The sequence below is a fragment of the Furipterus horrens genome, unplaced genomic scaffold, assembly GCF_987537825.1.
Source record: "Furipterus horrens unplaced genomic scaffold, mFurHor1.1.pri manual_scaffold_9, whole genome shotgun sequence".
Lineage (NCBI taxonomy): Eukaryota > Metazoa > Chordata > Mammalia > Chiroptera > Furipteridae > Furipterus > Furipterus horrens.
In genome coordinates, this window is record NW_028327179.1 from 1126388 (window position 1) to 1144775 (window position 18388).

At 62.4% G+C, this 18388-nt stretch overlaps 1 protein-coding gene across 1 annotated transcript in view; it reads left to right on the forward strand.

Annotated features, from left to right (window-relative positions):
• Positions 1-18388, forward strand: part of LOC150001183 (ATP-binding cassette sub-family A member 13-like) — a 94505-nt gene that overhangs the window by 21756 nt on the left and 54361 nt on the right. The window contains exons 13-19 of the mRNA XM_090287766.1: positions 926-1232; positions 5671-5785; positions 6861-7190; positions 8717-8786; positions 10177-10308; positions 15033-15170; positions 16478-16658. Of these exons, the coding sequence (XP_090143892.1) occupies positions 926-1232; positions 5671-5785; positions 6861-7190; positions 8717-8786; positions 10177-10308; positions 15033-15170; positions 16478-16658 (1273 nt within the window). The remainder of the gene's footprint in view (positions 1-925; positions 1233-5670; positions 5786-6860; positions 7191-8716; positions 8787-10176; positions 10309-15032; positions 15171-16477; positions 16659-18388) is intronic.

An 18388-nucleotide genomic window follows, 5' to 3' on the forward strand; every position in this document is an offset into this window, starting at 1 on the left:
TTCGGCCTCCCAGGGCAAATGACGTGTTTCCCGATGGGAGTTCTGTCTGATTCCCCCATCACCCCGTTCTCATTGCAGCACCCTGACAGCCTGGGGGGTGGGGGGGAAGGACGACCTGATTCCACCCCGTCTACTGGCTGCTCACTCACGTCGGAGAACTGCGACATGATCTCCCACCCGCCGGCGTGGACACGGGCGGTGTCTGTATGGCTGTGGGCGTAGACAGCAGAACCGCGTCCCGCAGGCCAGGGCCCGAGGTCCGGGGCCAGCAGGGCAGGTCCCATCGGCCGCTCTCCTTGGCCTGTTGATGGCCACCTGCTGCCTGCGCCCTTCTCCTCGTCCCCCTGCACAGGGCTGGGTCTGGTTCCCTTCTTGTGACGACACCAGTCAGGCAGGTTAGAGCCCCCAATGACCCCTGCAAAGACCCTGTCACCACATAAGTCTTCTCTGAGTTATGGGGTCAGGACCACAAAATAGAAACTGTGGGAGCACAGGTCACCCCATGATGGGCTCTATACATAGAATTCCAAGAATGCACGTGGCAGAGGACAGGATCCACGCTTCACACTTTGAGTGGCAGCCCCAGGATCCCAGTTCCAGGGGTGTACTTGCAGCCCCAAGAAGGAAGGCCTGATGCTCTGAGCAGCCTTGTGGGACTTTCCTCCTCCTGAAAAATGCAAAACAAATAATTTCTTAGTGTTAACAATACCACTGTGTGGTTTTATTAAAGGAAAAAGAGCTTGGCCTGGGACTTGGGGGGCCCTGACTCTGTTTCCCACCGGCGTCTGGGTGACCCCAATGGCGTGGCCACCCTGGCCCTGCCCCCACCCTGGACAGAGGGCTCAGTAGAGCCCCAGCTGGACGCTGTGCTGATGGCGTGTTGTGCTCCCAGCGGTGACGGGCCTGCTTCCTGCCTCTCCGTCAGGTGTCATCTTCAACACGTCCGCAGCCGGCAGGGGACCCGGAGCAGCCCCTGCCCCGCTGCCGCCCCACGTCACCTACACCATCCGGACCAGCGTCCTGTACAGCATGAGGACGGACCTGGTGGGAAACCCGCTCTGGAAGTTCCACCCTCAGAGCCTGCCAGCTGACGGCTTCAAGTACAACTACGTCTTTGCGCCTCTGCAAGACATGATTGAGAGAGCCATCGTCCTGGCGCAGACCGGGCAGGACGCCGCGGGGCCGGCCGTGCAGGCGCAGGCCATCCCGTACCCGTGCCACAGCAGCGACCGGTGAGCCCCGCGCCCGCCCGCCCGCCCGGGGCTGCTCACAGTGCGAGGCCCTGAGCAGGCCCCCCCCCCCCCCCCAGCCTCCCTGCGGTCACCAGGGAGCGCGGAAGGATGCCCAGTCCCCGTGCTAATGTCTCATGTCCATGGTCCCTGCGCCTGAGCTGTGCAGGTGGAGGGTTCGCTGAGACAGCATGAGCTGCGGGCGGCTTCAAAGACCCTTCCTGCCCGCTGGGTGCGCAGTGCTCGCCGGGGCTTGGCCTGTCTGACTCCCCGCCCCGCCCCCCGCATGCACTCGGGGTGCAGAAGTGGCTGCGTCCTTTTCAGCACAAGTACTAGAAGTGCAGGTGTGCCGCCCGCAGCAGGCGGGAGAGAGAGGAGAGAGAGCCACCCCCAGGGGCTGAGGCCACAGGTGCCTGCGAGCGGAGCTGTGGGGCTGGGGCGGCGGCATCCGGGGCGAGCAGGCAGATTGGCTGTGGCCCGAGCCGCTGGAGGGAGCTGCAGAGGCGTCGAGCTGGGGGGGCCGGCCAGGCAGCAGTTCCGGCAGTGGGTTGGGGTGCAGTCCAGCTGGGACCAGGGCCCCAGGCGGGGCCGGAAGACGGAAGGGTTCAGGGTTGTAGTGCTGTGGCCTGGGCCAGCCTTGTGGGGTGCGGTTCCTGCAGGTGCCTGCGCCCTCACCCGCCCCGGGGCACAGGCAGCACATGGCTCCCTGGATCCCCGCGGTCCCGACCCGGTTGGCAGTGCCACCTGTGGGGGACACCAGAGGGCAGGGGCCGCCTCTCCAGACGATGGGGTCAGACTTGCAGGACAGGTGCCTCTGCATCTCAGCTCGTCAGTTCCTGGTGTGGGGGTGGAAGCCTGCACCTGCGACTGCGCCCACCTTAGGGCGTCAGGGCGGCGGAGAGAGCAGAGGGTCGGGCGTCAGCAGCCCCAGCGGCCGCCTCACCGTGCGGGCCGTCCGTGAGCTTCATAGCCTTGTCCTTTTTGACGTGAAGGGTTTTTCCTTCAAAGGGATGTGCAGCTGACCTTGAGTGCTGCAGCCGGGGCTGCTCTGCTGCCCCAGGAGCAGGGCTCGCGCGGCAGCGGTTCCGGCCCGGTGTCGGGCCGGGCGGCTCATGCGGCTCACGTCCGGCCGCTCCGAGAAGTCAGCTCTTCATGATAATGCTGTTTGCGGGGGATCCCCGGAGGTCTGTTCCGGAAGTCTCCTTCTGTCTCTAGAGTGCACTGCGATCTTCTGTCATGGCAGGGTGTCACGCTTGGGCATGGCAGGTTCACAGGAGGAAGCGGGGTTCACTCTGTGCACCCCGACACAGGGCAGGTGCTCTGTAACTTGCCGTCCCGGGGACCACCCTGTGCAGAGGGTGGCCTGGCAGGTGTGAGGCCCTGAAGCAGAAAGCACCGGGGGCGGGGGTGTGACGTCGCAGGGGACCTGAGGGGCTGGGGAAGCCGCTGCTGGGGCTGGTCTGGGAAGGCAGCAGGGCGGTGGGTAGAAGTGGCCCAATTCCAGTGGCGTTTGGAAGGGAGGGCCAGACTGGACGAGGGTCTGACCGTGACCTCCAGGAGGAGCTGGCTCTTTGTCCAAGCAGGTGGGCTCGGGAACTGCCTGTGATGGAGGCAGGGCCCTGTGGGAGGCGGCTGGGGACAGACTGGAAATTCACTTGCAGACACAGCTCCTTGCCCTCGCGACTCCAACCATGCAAACCGACAGGCTGCTTCTGGCCCTGGGGAGGTTCCGCTGGGTGTGTGGACGTGGGGGGGTCTTCGCCCTGAGGTGGAATGCAGCCGTTGGGGAGTGGATGGTGCTTCCACGAGAGGGCGTGTGGGTGGAGGGAAAGGAGAGCTCTCCTGCCCCCCGGGGGGTTGCAGGTGCCCAACTGCACGGCGGCACCAACTGTGGGGGGCGGGGAGGAGAGGAGTGGGCATTACGTTTACTGCCCTTCCCTTCTCGTGCCCCAGAGCTCTGTGGGCGCCGCCCTGCTGGGCAGGCGAGGGCAGGGCAGGGCGGTGCTTGTCAGGCTGTCAGGCTGCCCGGCGTCTGCATGTTCCTTTCCATCAACGGCAGCAGGACGACGCTTCTCTGGAAACTGTACCCTGTTTCCACACCTCTTCTCATCTGTCCTCTGAGAGCCTCCCACGGTGAGTGGGGCTGAAGAAGCTGAAACTCAGGCCGCGTTACCCCAGGTCTCACACCATCCCGATGCCCCCTGCGGCCTCCCCAGCTCTGAGCCACCACCCAGTGCCGTTAGGAGCGGCAGGTGCAGAGGCAGCCCGCGGGCGCCACGGTCACTCAGCTGTGCCCGCCCCCTGCTGGGCATGGATGGCCGATGGGCTCCCGTCTGTGCTGCCAGAGCTCAGATGGCAGCAGGGCTGCGTGTGCCGTGCGTGTGGGAGCGAGGGGGCGGGGTGTTCTGATGGTCACAGTGGGGCAGGTGGCTGTTTAGAGACACTACTTGTCTTGTAATCAGTGGGACAGTTCTGTGCAGGGAGGAACTGTCCCGCCAAATGCTCGCCACCCTCACCTGGAGACTCGCTGCATGGCCCACACGCTGCCGGGAGCAGGAGGGAAGGGACCGAGGGGCAGACTGAGGCCGCCCCACTTGCTGCGGCCCCAGTTCCCTGCACCACACGCAGGCGGCCAATGGGTGAAGAGTTACCTCCCCAAAGGCGGCCTCTGCCGCCCCTGGGGCCTGGCTGCGAGGAGAACCCGCTGAGCAGAGGGCCGTCCGGGCGCCGGGATCCCTGAGTCTGCCTTGGAACCCTGCGGCCACAAACCAAGGCTGCTTTTGGCCTCGGCAGGGACGGGACCCTGTGCCGGCGGGAAAGCACCCGTCCCTGCTGGGCTCCTGGGCTGTCTCCTAAGTAAACGGACGTCAGACAATTAACAGGAGAAAGACCCGTTCAGTTAGCAGGAGGCTCAAAGCAGGGCTCAGAGCAGGGAGCTTTTATACCTTTTAGACAAAGAAACAATGTGTCTGTGGATGACTGACAAGACCTTTCAGACAAAGAAACAATGTGTCTGTGGATAATTGACAACACAAAGCTGTGGGAGCCAGGTGGGTTTGCTGGGCAGGCTTCTCCACCTGGGACTCTGTCCTGGAGACCAGGATGCTGTCCATGCTCCTGGGGGACGCAGGAGGGTCACGGGGTCCTCTTGTATCAGCCGCTCTCAAGTAACTTTAATTTACAATGATCATGGTGCCCAAGTCGCGTGTTTGGGGGCGGCATGTTCTGTCCCCCTCAGGGATGGGGATGCTGACTGCCGGCCACCGGCTCAGCAGCTGGCCGCCGTTGGTCAGTGAGGACCCTCTGTGCGCAGGCTGAGCCCTCTGCTGCAGCCCCGCCCTTGGGGGTGGCACTCCGGGTCTGGACGCTTTTGTCCAGGCAACATTCAGAGCCCAGATGGGACAGACGGGTGTCCTTGGTGCTGCTGTGCCCAGAGGGGTGCATGCGGTCTCCTTTTTGCTCCTGGGGGAGCCAGCACTGGAGCGGGACCGTGGACCCTGGACGGCAAGTCCCTTCACGCCCAGTTAGGGGGGCGCCCCTTCCACGCAGGTAGGAGGGCTCGGCTCCCAGGGCCCTCAGTGCCTGACGTCACCCTCCCCTGACCACCCTCCCATCCGAGCTGCTGGTCGTGAGGAGGCCGGTCGCTTGTTCTGGGAGGCAGTGGGCCTGCTGGGCCCGGTTCCCCGAGGGGGGACGAGGAAGCCGGACAGCTGTGCTCCTCCCCCCAGCGGCCCCCCAGAGGCGGGGGGGCAGTGCTCAGGGGGCACAGGGTGAGAGGTCAGAGGTGAGGGGGCAGTGCTCAGGGGGCACAGGGTGAGAGGTCAGAGGCAGGGGTGGGGGGCGCTCGTTGGAGGTGGGGAGAGGAGACAGTTGGTGGATGGGAAGCCGGGGGGAAGGGTCAGGGTCAGGGGACCAAACCCAGCTGAGAAGTCAGGGAGGAAGAGGACGGGGTGCTCCGCTGGGGCTGAGGCGTGGCTGTCGTGGGTCCCAGAGGCGACACCGCAGTGAGGTCGTCCAGGTGCAGTGGCTGAAAAGTGGGTGTTGCAGAAGCAGGAGGGGGACTTCCCCGTGCTGTGTCGGTGACGAGCGTCTCTGATTGGGGGCAGCATGACGGGGGCTAGAAAACGGTTCCGAGCCAGTGGGGAATGGTGGCCACCAGTGAGTGACCGCGAAGGGCGTCGAGGACCACAGGGCAGTGTACCCGAGGGGCCTCCAGCCAGTGTGCCCCTTGGTGCGGCAGCACAGCTCCTAAGGACACCGGACAGCCGCCCGGCCTCGCTCAGTCACAGACCTGCTGAAGTGGCCCTGGGAGGCAGTGTCCCTGACGGGTTCTGTGGCATGTGGGGACCGCAGGCAGTGCGCCCGGCATGGGACTGACCCGGGCCTGACTGAGCGTAGCCGCCCGCTGGCCCTCACGCGCCCCTCGGCTGTTTCCCTGCAGGTTCCTGAGCAACGTGGGCTTCCTCTTCCCCCTGATCATGGTGCTGACGTGGCTGGTGTCGGTGGCCAGCATGGTCCGCGAGCTGGTGTACGAGCGGGAGGTCCAGCTGGAGGAGGTGAGTGGCCTTGGGCTCGCCTGGGAGAGGGGCTCTTCCTGCTGCCCCTCTGCTGCACCCCTGTCCCGGGAAAGCCACCATCGGTCTGAAACCTGCCAGAGCGTAGCAGGCGTTTCCCTGGAGGTGACCGGAGGGGAATGCAGGACGGCGAAGAAGGAGCCCACGCGGCTTGGTCAGCAGCTGTCGGACCCCCAGGAAGACACGGCTGCCGGCTTCCCATCGTGACGCGTGGCTGAGCTCTTCATGCTCGGCCTTGGTCTTCCTGCCTCATGCTTGAAACTGCTTTTAAGAATGAAAGTATCTGGAGGACCCCACCCCCCGTAGCCTGCGCGATAGGGGCTCAGGCTACTTGCTTATGTGGCCTCTGTGACGGGACGAGAGCCTGGCCGACGCTCGTCCTCGGTTCAGGTCGCGCTCGCCCTGCTGGCTGCACGTCGCTGCGGTGGCCCAGCCGGCTGCTCCTGGCGCCTGTCCCCGGCCCCCGCTCCATGCGGCTGGGCAGGTCAGGCTGGGCAGCCCATCGGCCGCAGCCCGGGAGCGCTCCTGATGGCCCGCAGAGGTGCTGCAGCGTGGCCAGCGAGCGGACGGTAGGGCCGGTGGACACATTCACTTTATTGTAGGACTTAGAACAGAGTCACCAGCAGAAGCCTCAAACCCAGCAGTGCTCCCCCAGACGCAAGGAGAGCATTTTCCCCCTCGTTTTTCTCTGTGTCTCCGTGAAACAAAGCCATCACAAACAAAATGAAAAGCAGCCGGCAGTGGGAACGGAAACACGAGAAGAAAATGCAGGAGTGTGCGGCCCGTCTGCCCGCACGTCCCCCTGGGGTCCCCCACGTCCTTCCCTTCCTGGTTCCCTCTGTCCTGCGACGGTGCCGGCCCCCTCTGTGAGGTCCCTAGAAGGGGGCGGGCTGCAGGAGGAAGCGCCCGCACTGCCTGTGCTGGGGCTGCGGGTCCCGCGGGCGGGTCGGCGCCGCGCTCAGCATGCTTGCTGCCCCCGCCGCCTTCCTTCGGCCGACTCTCTGACCCCTCCTCCTCGGTCCCCCGTGGGGCTGACCAGGCGCCTCCTTCTCCACAGTACCTGAGGATGATGGGTGTCCACCCCACGACCCAGTTCCTGGCCTGGTTCCTGGAGAACGCGGCGGTGGTGGCCGTCATCAGTGCCGCCCTGGCCGTCGTCCTGAAAGCAAGCGGCATCTTCGCGCACAGCGACGCCGGCCTGGTCTTCCTCTTCCTCCTGGACTTCGGGGTGTCGGCCGTCATGCTGAGCTACCTCCTGAGCGCGCTCTTCAGCCGGGCGAGCGCGGCGGCGCTCTGCAGCAGCCTGCTCTACGTGGCCAGCTTCCTGCCCTACGTCCTGCTGCTGGTTCTGCACGGCCAGCTGGGTGCCGCGGGCCGGACGCTGCTGGTGGGTGGGCCCCTTCGCGGAGGCGCCAGTGAGCCAGCGCTGCCCTCTGCCCAGCGGGACGGAGTCCCGCCTCGCCCTTTCTGTGCGTGGCTTCCCAAGCCCCCCACCTGTTTTGCTTTCCTTCTCACTACCCACAGGAGGGCACCCGGCCTGGGAGCTCAGGGACCCGCAGGGGCTTTGCTGGGAGGGGGCAGGCCGCCCGAGCAGGCCGTTCCTCACGGGATGGGCCTGTCTGGTAGAGGCTCTCGGCACAGTTGCTGCTGTGTTTCCCCGAAAGTAAGACGTCCCCTGAAAATAAGACCTAGCGCGTCTTTAGGAGAAAAAGTTAATATAAGACACTGTCTTATTTCCGGGGAAACACGGTAGCGTCGCACGGGAAGCCTAGGACTTTGGGTCTGTTTGTTCCCTGCGTGGAAAGAAATGGATTTCCGTAGCCCCTTCAGAGGTAAAATGTAAGCATCGCTCCTGAAGCATCATGGATGCCCCATGTTAAGTGGGAAGGTTCCTCTGTGGGCCACCCACACGTTTAAAATGCGCTCCTGAGACGGCAGCCGAGCGCGTCCTGGTCTGCAGCACCAACCCCGAGGGGACAGGGACCGCCTGCCTGTGCTGCCCTGTGCGGTGCGCGCTGCGTGACGGAGGGCGGACAGGCCGCGGGACAGACGGCCGCGGGTGTCTGCAGCCCGGCCAGAGCTGCCCACGCGGCTCATGCACACCGTGTACCTGCCTCGCGGGCTGCAGGTAAGACGTGTCTGTGGGGGCCCAGTTCTTCTCCGACGTCAGTAAGCCCTCCCGCCTGCGCCTGCTTCCCTCAGGCCGTGAACGCGCGGCGCCCTCCGCAGGCGGCAGGGAGGGCGGTCCTGCTCCGGCCGCAGGTCAGCCATCGCTCCCTGCTCACGGTGTGACCAGCTGAGGCCACGCCTGTAAAAACCCGTAACTCACGCTTTTGGGTTAGTGCCGCTCAGGTGTTTCAGTCATTGAAGCCACGTGGGCCATTTGGGGCCCGTATGCACCTCCACGTGGGGCCGTGGACAGCCTGAAGGGTTCCGTGCCTGCTGAGCCTGCCCTCCTCCTCACGTGTTCTAGCGAGGAAGCATCTTGTCCGTTACCTTGTGTGTTTAATACGAGGTGCTTTTCCTGACTTAGGGGCTCCGCCCTGGGGACGGAACAGGTCTCCCTCGGCGCTCTGTCCTGGTGCAGCACAGCGCCCGTGCGCCGCTGGCCGTCCTGTGCCCCCGGGACCTGCTGCCCAGGGGACAGGAGTGCCGCACTGCCTGGGCACAGCGCGGGCGTTCAGGGCACCTCAAGCACCCAGCCTAGAGGAGCTGTTCCTTCTGACGTGGAAAAGTGGCCTTTTGCTGCCACGCCCTTCCCAGCGGGCTGCCGTTGGGCGAGGCTTGGGGTGCGGGCGCCGCCATCGCTGTGGATGAACCGGGTGACTTCTCTGCTGGAATGCGGGGCTGCACCCTGCGGCCGGCTGCGCTCTGCCTGATGGGCTGTCTTTCTCTCCTTCTGCCGTCCGGCAGTGCCTCCTCTCCACGACCGCCTTCGGACAAGGAGTGATTTTCATCACGTCCCTGGAAGGCCAAGAGGCAGGTGAGAAGGTGCACTTTTAGAGAGTGACTCTCAGGGATCCGGGTGTTTGGGAACTCACAGCCGTCTGTCCGTGCCAGCGGCACAGCGAGTGGACAGGCCTTGCTGCAAAGCGGAGCGTCGGGAGTGAGGCCTGGCGTTGGGCGTGGCTGGTGGACTGACCGGCACCCCCTCGGCTGCCCTGGTTTAGGGACAGTTCTGCTGTGCTCTGGGCCAGCCTGCCAGCTGATCCCCGTGACACCCCAGCCCCCGTGCCTTAGCGACCTTCTGCGGGGCGGGGTGGGGGCACGCCGGGCCGGTCCATGAGGGCCTTGTCCCGCTGGGGCCTTCCTGCCTGGGGCTCAGCCGGCTGCTCCCGGTCGCTCCTGCTGTTCACACACTGCCTGCGGGCTCCCCCTTCCCCCCAGGTGTTCCGGAGCCTTCCGGAAGGCCACGATCCAGAAACAGGCTTAGCCAGGGTAGCGCGAGTACGAGCATCCCCTTGCTCTGTGTGTGTTTTATCCCAATCAGTCCAGCCTACGACGGTGTTACAGAAGTCGACTGGCAGCACTGTTCACCACACTGACGTTCTGACAACTAACTTCTTAAGCCAGGACAGACACGTGTGTTACACGTTCACACGGTTTGGGGCGTGTGTAACACAGGTCACCTATAAGCAGTGAGTGCCCCTCAGCGCCGGCTGCTGTGACCCTGTGACCCTGTCCCCTGGCACCGGCCTTGCCGCTCTCAGATGCTCCAGTGAAACCTGGCCCACCAGCCGCTTGACCTTCTGAAGCGGGACCTGCGCTGAGAGGGGTGACCCTGCGACCCCGCACTGCCCTCCGTATACCTGCGGCTGCTCCCTACAGGGCCGGTCAGGAGGGTGGAGCAGGAGCAGGGCCACTTTCCACCCTTTGGCTATTTGGACCAAGTTCCGAGGAGTCCCCAGTGTTAAAGCAGTTACTTTACTGAGTTCTAGGCTGAGGCCTTAGGAACACTGAGGGGGTGGCGTGTTCCACCCAAATGACATTTTAGTCCAGCAACAAGTTGCAAATATATCGTAAGGAATAATGATTCTTTTCCACCCCAGACCGTCTATGTCCTGGTTATATATTTTCTAAGAGCAGAGAGGATAATATAATGTAGAATTTAGGTTCTCAGAGAGCCTTCTTTATGTTTTTTTAAATAACATGTTTAGAGAAACTAAGTAAAGCAACCTTTAAAAATCTTAAATGTTCGGTATTAAAATCTTCATGGCCACTTGGCCCGTATCATTGAATCAGGTGTGGGGTTGACAGGCTCACACTCCCGTGAGGGGTTTGACCCACGGCGCTGACCGTCTGCTCTGCTGAAGGCCACAGGGAGGACCAGCCCGTCCGCCCCCCGGGCTCTGACTCCGGCCTCCCGTCCCCAGGGGTCCAGTGGGACAACGTGGGCCAGTCTCCGGAGCCGGCGGGCATGACCTTCGCCTGCGTGTGCTGCATGATTCTACTCGATTCGGGGCTTTACTTTGTGTGTGGCTGGTACCTGCGCAACCTGAGCCCGGGTAAGAAGTCTGCGCCTTGTAAGATGGGAAAACGAGCTTAAAACACGGTGTGCTGCCGTGTAAACTGTCGTAGCGGCGGGGGTGCGAGGCACAAGCCGAGACGTGTGACCTGTAACAACGTGCAAAATCATCGACAGCGAGGACAGTGCCCGGCGGCTGCTGAGCAGCTCCACGTGCTGACAGGTGCGTCCGCAGGAAGGTCAGAGACGGACACGCCTGTGAGTAATGACTCACTCTTCAGTACAGTGGGTGTTTTTAATCAACGAGAAAGGATATGTCATTCAATCAGCCTATTAGGAAGGAAGAAATTAGACTCATTTATGAAGTCATCGCAAACAGCATAAAAATAACAAGCAAATAGGAAAAGTATGATTGTTAAAGCTAGGGAAGGCCTTTCCGAACACCAAAGACATGAATGAGAAAAGCCAGTTGAGTTTCCTTGATAAGAATTTAAATCAAGTTTATAAAAATTGAAGAAAATGATAAAGCTCTCAAATCGAATTTTAAAAATAGCTTAATACATAGTTAAAAAATTTTAAAACAGACATGATTTGGTTCCTATGCTACATGGTTGTTCATGTGGATTCCTGCAACAGTTTTGAAAAACTTTTCTGCTTCAAACACACACTTCTTCTGTAACTTAAATTGTAAGACTTGACTATTTGTTTCATGTTTTTGTTTTTTTTTGAAATTTAACACAAGGAGAAGCGAGCAGGCGTGTTGGGGTGTGTGTACGTGCTGCTACACGGCAGGGGGAGACGTGTTTTGGGAGCAGACTAGCCTGACGCTGGCCGGAAGAATCTAATCCGGTCGTTCTGGTGACGAGGAGCTCCGCCTCCCCACCCTCCCTTAAGACAAGATGTGAGAGATGTGGGTCCTGTCCTTCCTGAAGGGGCTGCAGGGACCGGGCGAGTCACCGCGGTGCGCCGAGAGCGGGCGGAGGCCATGTCTTCGCTGTAAAGGGACCGAGGGCCCCGTACGAGGTGGGCGATGGGTGAGGGGCAGGACCATCGGGGGTCTGAGCTGGCTGTGCCCTCGGCTCGCTGCCAGGCCGAGGGTGCCCGCGGGCGGTGTGTTCCCCCCCTCCCCTCTTGTCGTTGGTCCACGTTCCTTCCTGTCTCTCGGGCCGCCCACCTCTGGCCACGATCCTGAGCCAGACGCGGCCAGGTTTCCGTTAATGTTCTGATTCTGCTCCTGGTGGCCCTGGGGCTGGGGGGTCGTCGCCTGGCTGCATGTGTCCCCACACTTTCTGAAAGCGCTGCCTTGGTGGGTTGGAGAGGCGGGCGTGACCGCGGGCTTCCTAGCAGACACTCTGGGGGGACAGTGGGGGTGGGGTTCCACCAGAGAGACGCCGAGGGACCTGCAGCAGAGCTGTCTGCTCGTGTCCACGCGTGTGGCGCGCAACAGCCAGAAGTGGGCGCAGCCCGGGGGTCCGCCAAGCAGGAAGGAAGGGACCGTGTGGCAATGGAGCTTTCCTGTGAGAGGCAGGGGTTCTGACCCAGCTCCCCCGTGGAGGGAGCTGGGAGACCCACGCGTGACCAAACAGTCACAGGGGACAGATACTGTGTGATTTCACATTCGTGAGACGCTGTGTGTGAAGGTTGATTGTAAGCGTCAACTTGGCTGGGGGGAGCGGATGACCAGCGGGGACCCCGTGGTTTCTGGGTGTGTCCAGCGTGTGTCCAGGGGAGCTGAGCTCAGTCAGGAAAAAGCCTCCGCGGTGGGGATGCCCCATCCAGTCTGTTGAGCTGTTTTAGCTGAATATTGAGAACAATATGGTGGACAAAGGACAAATTTGCTCTGTGCTCCGGTTCGTCCTTCTTCTGCCCTCGGACGTCGGGGCCCCTGGCTCTCAGGCCAGGGGTTTGCTCTGAAAGTGGGCCCGCGGCCTTCCGGGCTTCCCCCACGGCAGACACGGGACCTCTCACGTTCGTAGTTCGCGAGCTGAGCCTCATTACACTGCTCTTCCCACACGCCTGCGCCCGCTCTGTTGTGGGTCCCATTCCCTGGGGAACCCCGAGAGCGGTCGATTCATGGAGACAGAGCGTGGACGGGGGCTGGGGCTGGGGCCGGGCAGACGGGGGCGGAGTCCTGGAGACCGGCTGCCAGCAGTGCAGACGGGCTTAGCGTTACTTCAAGGCGACGACGGCGAGGTTTGCCGGGTGCGTTTTCGTACGATTGAAGGACAGAGGTCGGCCTGGGGGCAGCGTGTGGTGCGCGGACGTGCCACCGTCTGGGTCGGTCCTGAGGAAACGTGCAGGGCGGGAATGTGGGGGGCCTGTGGCGGCGGCGGCTCAGCTCGGAGGGCCTGCGTGTGGCGGGCGCGTGGGGTCCGGGACGGTCAGCCAGGCTGGTCATCTTCAGGGGAGCGTTTGACGTCATTTTTCTGAAAACTAAGTGGGGTCAACGGGGGCTCCGAGGAGGGAAAACAGCCACCTTCCCTAGGGGACCAGGGCACCTAAACGCCAGAAGTGGGGAGCTTGGGGAGCCCATGGCCAGCGCACCCCTTGCCCTCGCTGGGCCGTCCCATGCCCTCCATTGCTGTCCTGGTCTCCGGCTCCTCACGCACGCCTCCTGTGTCCCCACGCGCCTCCCCAAGTCCCCACGTGCTCTTCCCGCAGCCCAGCGTGGGTCGTGCTGAGTTTCCACCAGGAGCATCTGCCGTTCCTGCAGACCCCACCACACCCGGCCACACCCGGCCAGGGACAGAGACCTGCTGGCGGTCGCTCTGAGTCTGTGTTGAGTCTGCTGGGGCCCCTCGTCCGGGCAGCCTCTGGACGCCCTCGTCAGGTGCTGCGGGGTGGTCCGTGACCTCGGGGTGGGCGGCTTCCCAGCCAGGTGGGCTCTGGCCCTCGCGAAGGGTCGCACAGGCTGCAGGACCTGGAGCCTCTGAGCTGCAGGCGCCCGTCTCTGCATTTGCTTCCAGAGTTCCCCTGGCGGGCTTTGTAAATCTTGCTGGTTAGGCAGGAAGACCAGGGTCTGCTCCGGAACGAAGGGTCGAGGCTCCGGCCCCGCTCGCTGGCCCGTCTGCCCCGTGCCAGGAGCAGGTGCCCGGGCTGCACGCGGGGCTCACGGTGGTCACCTGTCCTCCCAGACGTTTCTTCTCATTGGCTTCCTGTGAGCTGCCAGCTGAGGTGCTTTCTGCTCATCTGTCTGATGTCACTGATCCCTCCTGTCGCTGCCACCGGTGTGGGGCGAGCTGCTGTGTCTTCTGGCTGGGAGGCCGGTGGACGGACCCCTCGAGGAGGCCAGCCGGTGTGCATGGAGAGCTGTGCACACATGGGCGTCCCGGTCACGCGTGGTGCCGGCAGGATGCACGAGCCCACAGACTGTGCCCCTGGGACACTGGGTGCACGAGCCGCAGCGGCCGGCGGCGTGGGAGCCTCCGCGCCAGCTTGGGTTTGGCAGCGCCCATCCGTTCCCGTTAATAGATCCGTCAGGGGGATTGTCAGAGTCCAGACAGATTAGTGCGGGGACGTCTAATTAGCACATCGTCGTTAATATCCAATTTACTTCTGATTTCCATTTCCTACCGCTGGAAGGCCTCTCCTGTCTGTCTGCTCCCTCTGCTGTGGGGCCCCAGGGGTGGCCCTCGTGTGTGTCCTCACCTCTCCCACGAGGACACGTGGGATCAGTGCCCAGCCTGGTGACTTCATCCAACTGGAAGGATCTCTTGGAAGACTCTTCCTCTAAATGCAGTCACACTGGGGGTTTGGACGCCCGCCTGTGAATTGGGGGGCACAGTTTGACCCATCCCGTGGTCACAGTGCCCCGGACACCGGCTCAGCTCCGGCCTTCGCTGCAGAGGTGACCGGCTCAGGTTTCTCTTATGGCCATTTTGAATCTCCCGACTGAATGTGGGAGAGGTTTGGTGTCTCCTCTGCTGGAATAGTGGTCCCGCTGGCCTATATCTCGCCCGTCACTGCAGGATGCAGGCCGTGCATCCGACGCGGGCCACAGTGGACGTGCTGGGGAAGATGGGGGGGGGGGTGTTGGCGATGGCACCCCTTCCCTCCTGCACGGGAGGAGGGCACGGCTGGCTAAGTGGACCGAAGGAACTGGAGGGTGTGATTGAAGAGCGGTGACAGGTTTCACACGGAGGTGTTGTGACGTCCTCTTCTGTGTAGAGGTGTTAATTGGTTAACCCCTTCCTGCACCTGTGTGAACGTCCGAGGGGGACAGACAGGGACAGCCAAGGCCGGGCCTCAGGCAGGGCCACGGCAGCCACAGCTCAGTGCTGCTTCCATCTCTAACCAATGGCTGCCCGTCTGTCAGCACCTGCGCAGAAGGCCCCTCGGGGGACGTGGGGTGAGGGGCCCGGCAGTGGCCCTGGGTCACGCCAAGGAGGAGGGAGGACCCAGGCTGTCCCCATTGCGTGTATGGGACGTGTGTGGAGCCTGCTGACATGGAGTAACACTTGGTACCCTCCTAATTAGTCCAGATGTTCTACCCCAGACTCTCCTTCTGAGAGAAAAGCACCTGCACGGCCCCGGCCCGTGGCTCAGCGGTCGGAGCACCGTCCCGGAAACCGCAAGGGTGCGGGTTCGATTCCCGGCAGGGCACGTGCTTGGGCTACGGGTTTGACCCCTGGTCAGGACACATACGGGAGGCAACCTGTCGCTGTCTCTCCCATCCTCGCTCTCTAAAAGCAATGAGAAGAATGTCCTCGGTGAGGAGAACAAGAACAGTAGCCAGGCTGGTCTGACTGGGATCTCGCTTTCCAGGACCCTTCGGCTTAAGGAAGCCGTGGTACTTCCCCTTCACCGCGTCCTACTGGGGCAGCGCGTGTGGCTCGGCGGCCCAGAGGCGACGCGGCCTGTGCTCCAGTCTCTTCCTCCCCGACAGGAACTGCGACCCTGAAGGTTTGTGAAGAGTAGCGTATTGGATACGTGTCTCCTTCTGGTCGGTCTGTTCTGTTCTCCTTTCTGGCTGAGCATCTGTAACTCTGCGCATGTTTCCGTGGGCTCAGAACATGGTGACAGGGACGGGGCCAGGTGGCAAGAGAGAGTCCCCAACGGCGTGGACCGCGTGGCGGCTGTGCGCTGGGCGTGTGCTTTGTTAAGCATGGACCCGCTGAGGCTGGAGAGAGAGGGTTTACTGAGCCACGTGTGGCCGGGAAAGGACCCGGTGCTGGGGCGGGTGGAGATGGCAGCAGGGCCTTGTCCTGGGGCTGACGGGTGTCAGGCAGTGAGTTTGTGGGGAGGCGCACGTGGTTTGGGAAGGAGTGGCACGGGCTCTAGGTACGGGGGTGGGAGGGGGTGAGCGGGAGGAGGCTCTGGGGCAGGTGGGCTGCCCGCAGGGAGGAAGGGCTTGCTGCGTCTGGGTTGGCTGTGGCGACCCCAGGCAGCTCACGTGGGGCAGGGAGCAGAGGCGTCTGGTGGGGGCATGCTCTCTGAGAGCCGTGGACCCAGCCGCCAGCCGCCAGCTCAGCTCTCCCACACGGCCAGGGTGTGGCGGCTGCTGTGGCCTGGCCACGCTGCTGACCCGCTGGCTCCTGAGTGTGGCCCGCAGCGGCCGCTGTCGGCCAGGCGAGGACACCTCAGAGGCTTTCTCTGGTCACCTGTGAGTCTGTCCGACGGAGCTTCCGTCCTGATTGTGTGTAAACAGTAGGAGCAAAAGTGGGTGGCTGGCAGGTGCAGGGCCTCTGGGGTGTCCTGAGCGTGTCCCTGGGGGCAGCACGTCCCTGCTGCTTCCAGGGGCCGGGGCAGCGGCCAGGTCCCTCTGCACCGCAGTCACGGCCCTCCTGGGACCCCACCCGAGGACAACTCGGGGGGCCCCGTAAGCGCACAGACTCCTGTCAGGACGGTCCGTTCCCCAGGTCAGTGCTGTGAAGTGGCAGTTTCCTCCTCACGGGAGGACAACGTGACTCAGAGAACTTGGAGCACGGCCCGCACCTGGATCTCACATGTCCTCGGAGACTGTTCCTTGAGGACATCTCAGTGTGTCACCGCCCTGCTTGCTGTTGTCATCTGCATATGTGCACACACGTGGGCATGTTCCTGCATGTGCTGCATTCTTACCTCCTTACACATGGACAGCATAAGGGGACAGACCTGGTCACCAGGGGTGTCCCTTGACTTTTGCCAGAATTCAGGTCCAAGGCCGCCGCTGGGTGACCGCACTTCAGGGGGCTGACATCCTCTCAGGCGCATCTGCATCTTCCTTGCAGGCTCCCTACCGCCGCGTGGGGAGGAGACACGGGGAGGAGGCGCCTCAGGTGTCGTCCTGGTGTCGGTGACCAAGGAGTACCGGCCCCACACGGCGGCCGTGCGAGACCTGACCCTCGCCTTCCACAGAGACCAGATCACCGCCCTGCTGGGCACCAACGGCGCCGGGAAGACCACCGTGCTGTGCGTCCCATCCACCGCCGTAAAATGGGGACTTGGTGCCTCAGCAGCAGTTGGCCCGGGGCGCGGGCGGTTCCTTCTCTGCACACAGGGTCCGGAGCTGGGGGCAGGGAGGGAGCCCAGGGCCCGTGACCACGGCCACCTGCAGGTCTGGAGCAGACGCAGGAGCAGGGGCGGGGCAGGGGGGAATTCAGGAACCTTCCGTTCTCCCTTTATTCCCTGCCAATCATTCACCTGTTTTTACCTTAACCTTTGAGAGGACCTTTTCCATTTTTCCCCTAAGTTAATTTTGCTCACATTTCTAGGAAGATGGAATTCAGAATGGTGTTTGTACTTTTTAAACACCTGACTAGTTTTTATTTGCGCTCTGATTTTGGGGGGGAGCCTGCATCTGAAAGGGTTGATATTTTTGTTTGGAGCCCAAAGGCTCCAAGTTTGGCTAAAGAATCAAGTCACGTGATTCCAGAGAAATGAGCTGCAGCTGCCTGTGGAAATGGGGGCTTTTAAAGGCGAGGCCTTCAGTGCTCAGGCCCCTCTCCAGGCAGTCGCTGACTGTTCTTTAGGTAAAGTGGGCCTCCCTAAAACGACGGGACGTCTTCTCCCTCCTCGTTAAGGGAGGTGGGACAGTAACGTGCGTGGAGCTTCAGGAGTCTCCAGTAGAAACAAATGGCAGGAAAAGCGTGGACATGTCCCTCTTTCCAGGGTCTGGCCAGAGCCGCAGGCCCCGCCGGTCCAGGTTAGGGTTTCAGTCTGGGAGAGCGAACGTGCCCCCGCCATGGCCTGGGGCCCACACCGTGCGCCCCGCTGCTCGGAGGTGCTGGCCTCATCCCAGTCGTTTGTCATCTCGGGCGTCCCTCCCTAACATGCTCAGAGGCCCCTGCACAGACTGGTTGTCACCATTGAAACCAGAGGGCTGCGAGACACATAAAGAGGGGCGCACACTTTGCCATGGACCCCCAAAAAGGTTTGTCAGCCGCCCAGCAGACAGCTGTGAAGGATGGTGCCCCTCCAGCCAGCCCAGCACCCACACTCCCGTGACTCGTCCCTGAAGAGCAGCGTGTGCACTTCTGGACAGTCGTACAGAAGGAGTCGTGCGTGGCCCCTTCCCCTCAGCTGGGTGCCGGGCGTTTCTGACGGGTGCTTTCAGGCGTGCCACCTGAGGGCTGGGAGCACCATGTCAGTCTGCTCCTGGCCTGCTGGTGGGCTGTGAGTCTGTGACCAGCCTTCGGAGGTTGGGAACAAGCTGCTGTGAACACTGCAGGAGCTGTGTGCAGACACGTGTAGTAGACATGTGTAGACACATGCCCAGGAGCTGTGTGCAGATGTGTAGTAGCCACATGTAGACATGTGCAGGAGCTGTGTGCTGACACACATGAAGGAGTGTGTGCAGACACGTAGCCACATGTGGACACACGTGCAGGAGCCATGTGCAGACATGTGCAGGAGCAGTATGCAGACGTGTGTAGGAGCGGTGTGCAGACACGTAGTAGCCATGTGCAGACAAGTGTGCAGGAGTTGTGTGCAGACACATGTATAGGAGCTGTGTGCAGGCACGCATGCAGGAACCACATGTAGACACATGAAGGAGCTGTGTGCAGACACATGTGTAGTAGCCATGTGTAGACACATGCACAGGAGCTGTGCACAGAAGTGTAGTAGCCACATGTAGACGTGCAGGAGCTGTGTGCTGACACACATGAAGGAGCGGTGAGCAGACACATACAGTAGCCACA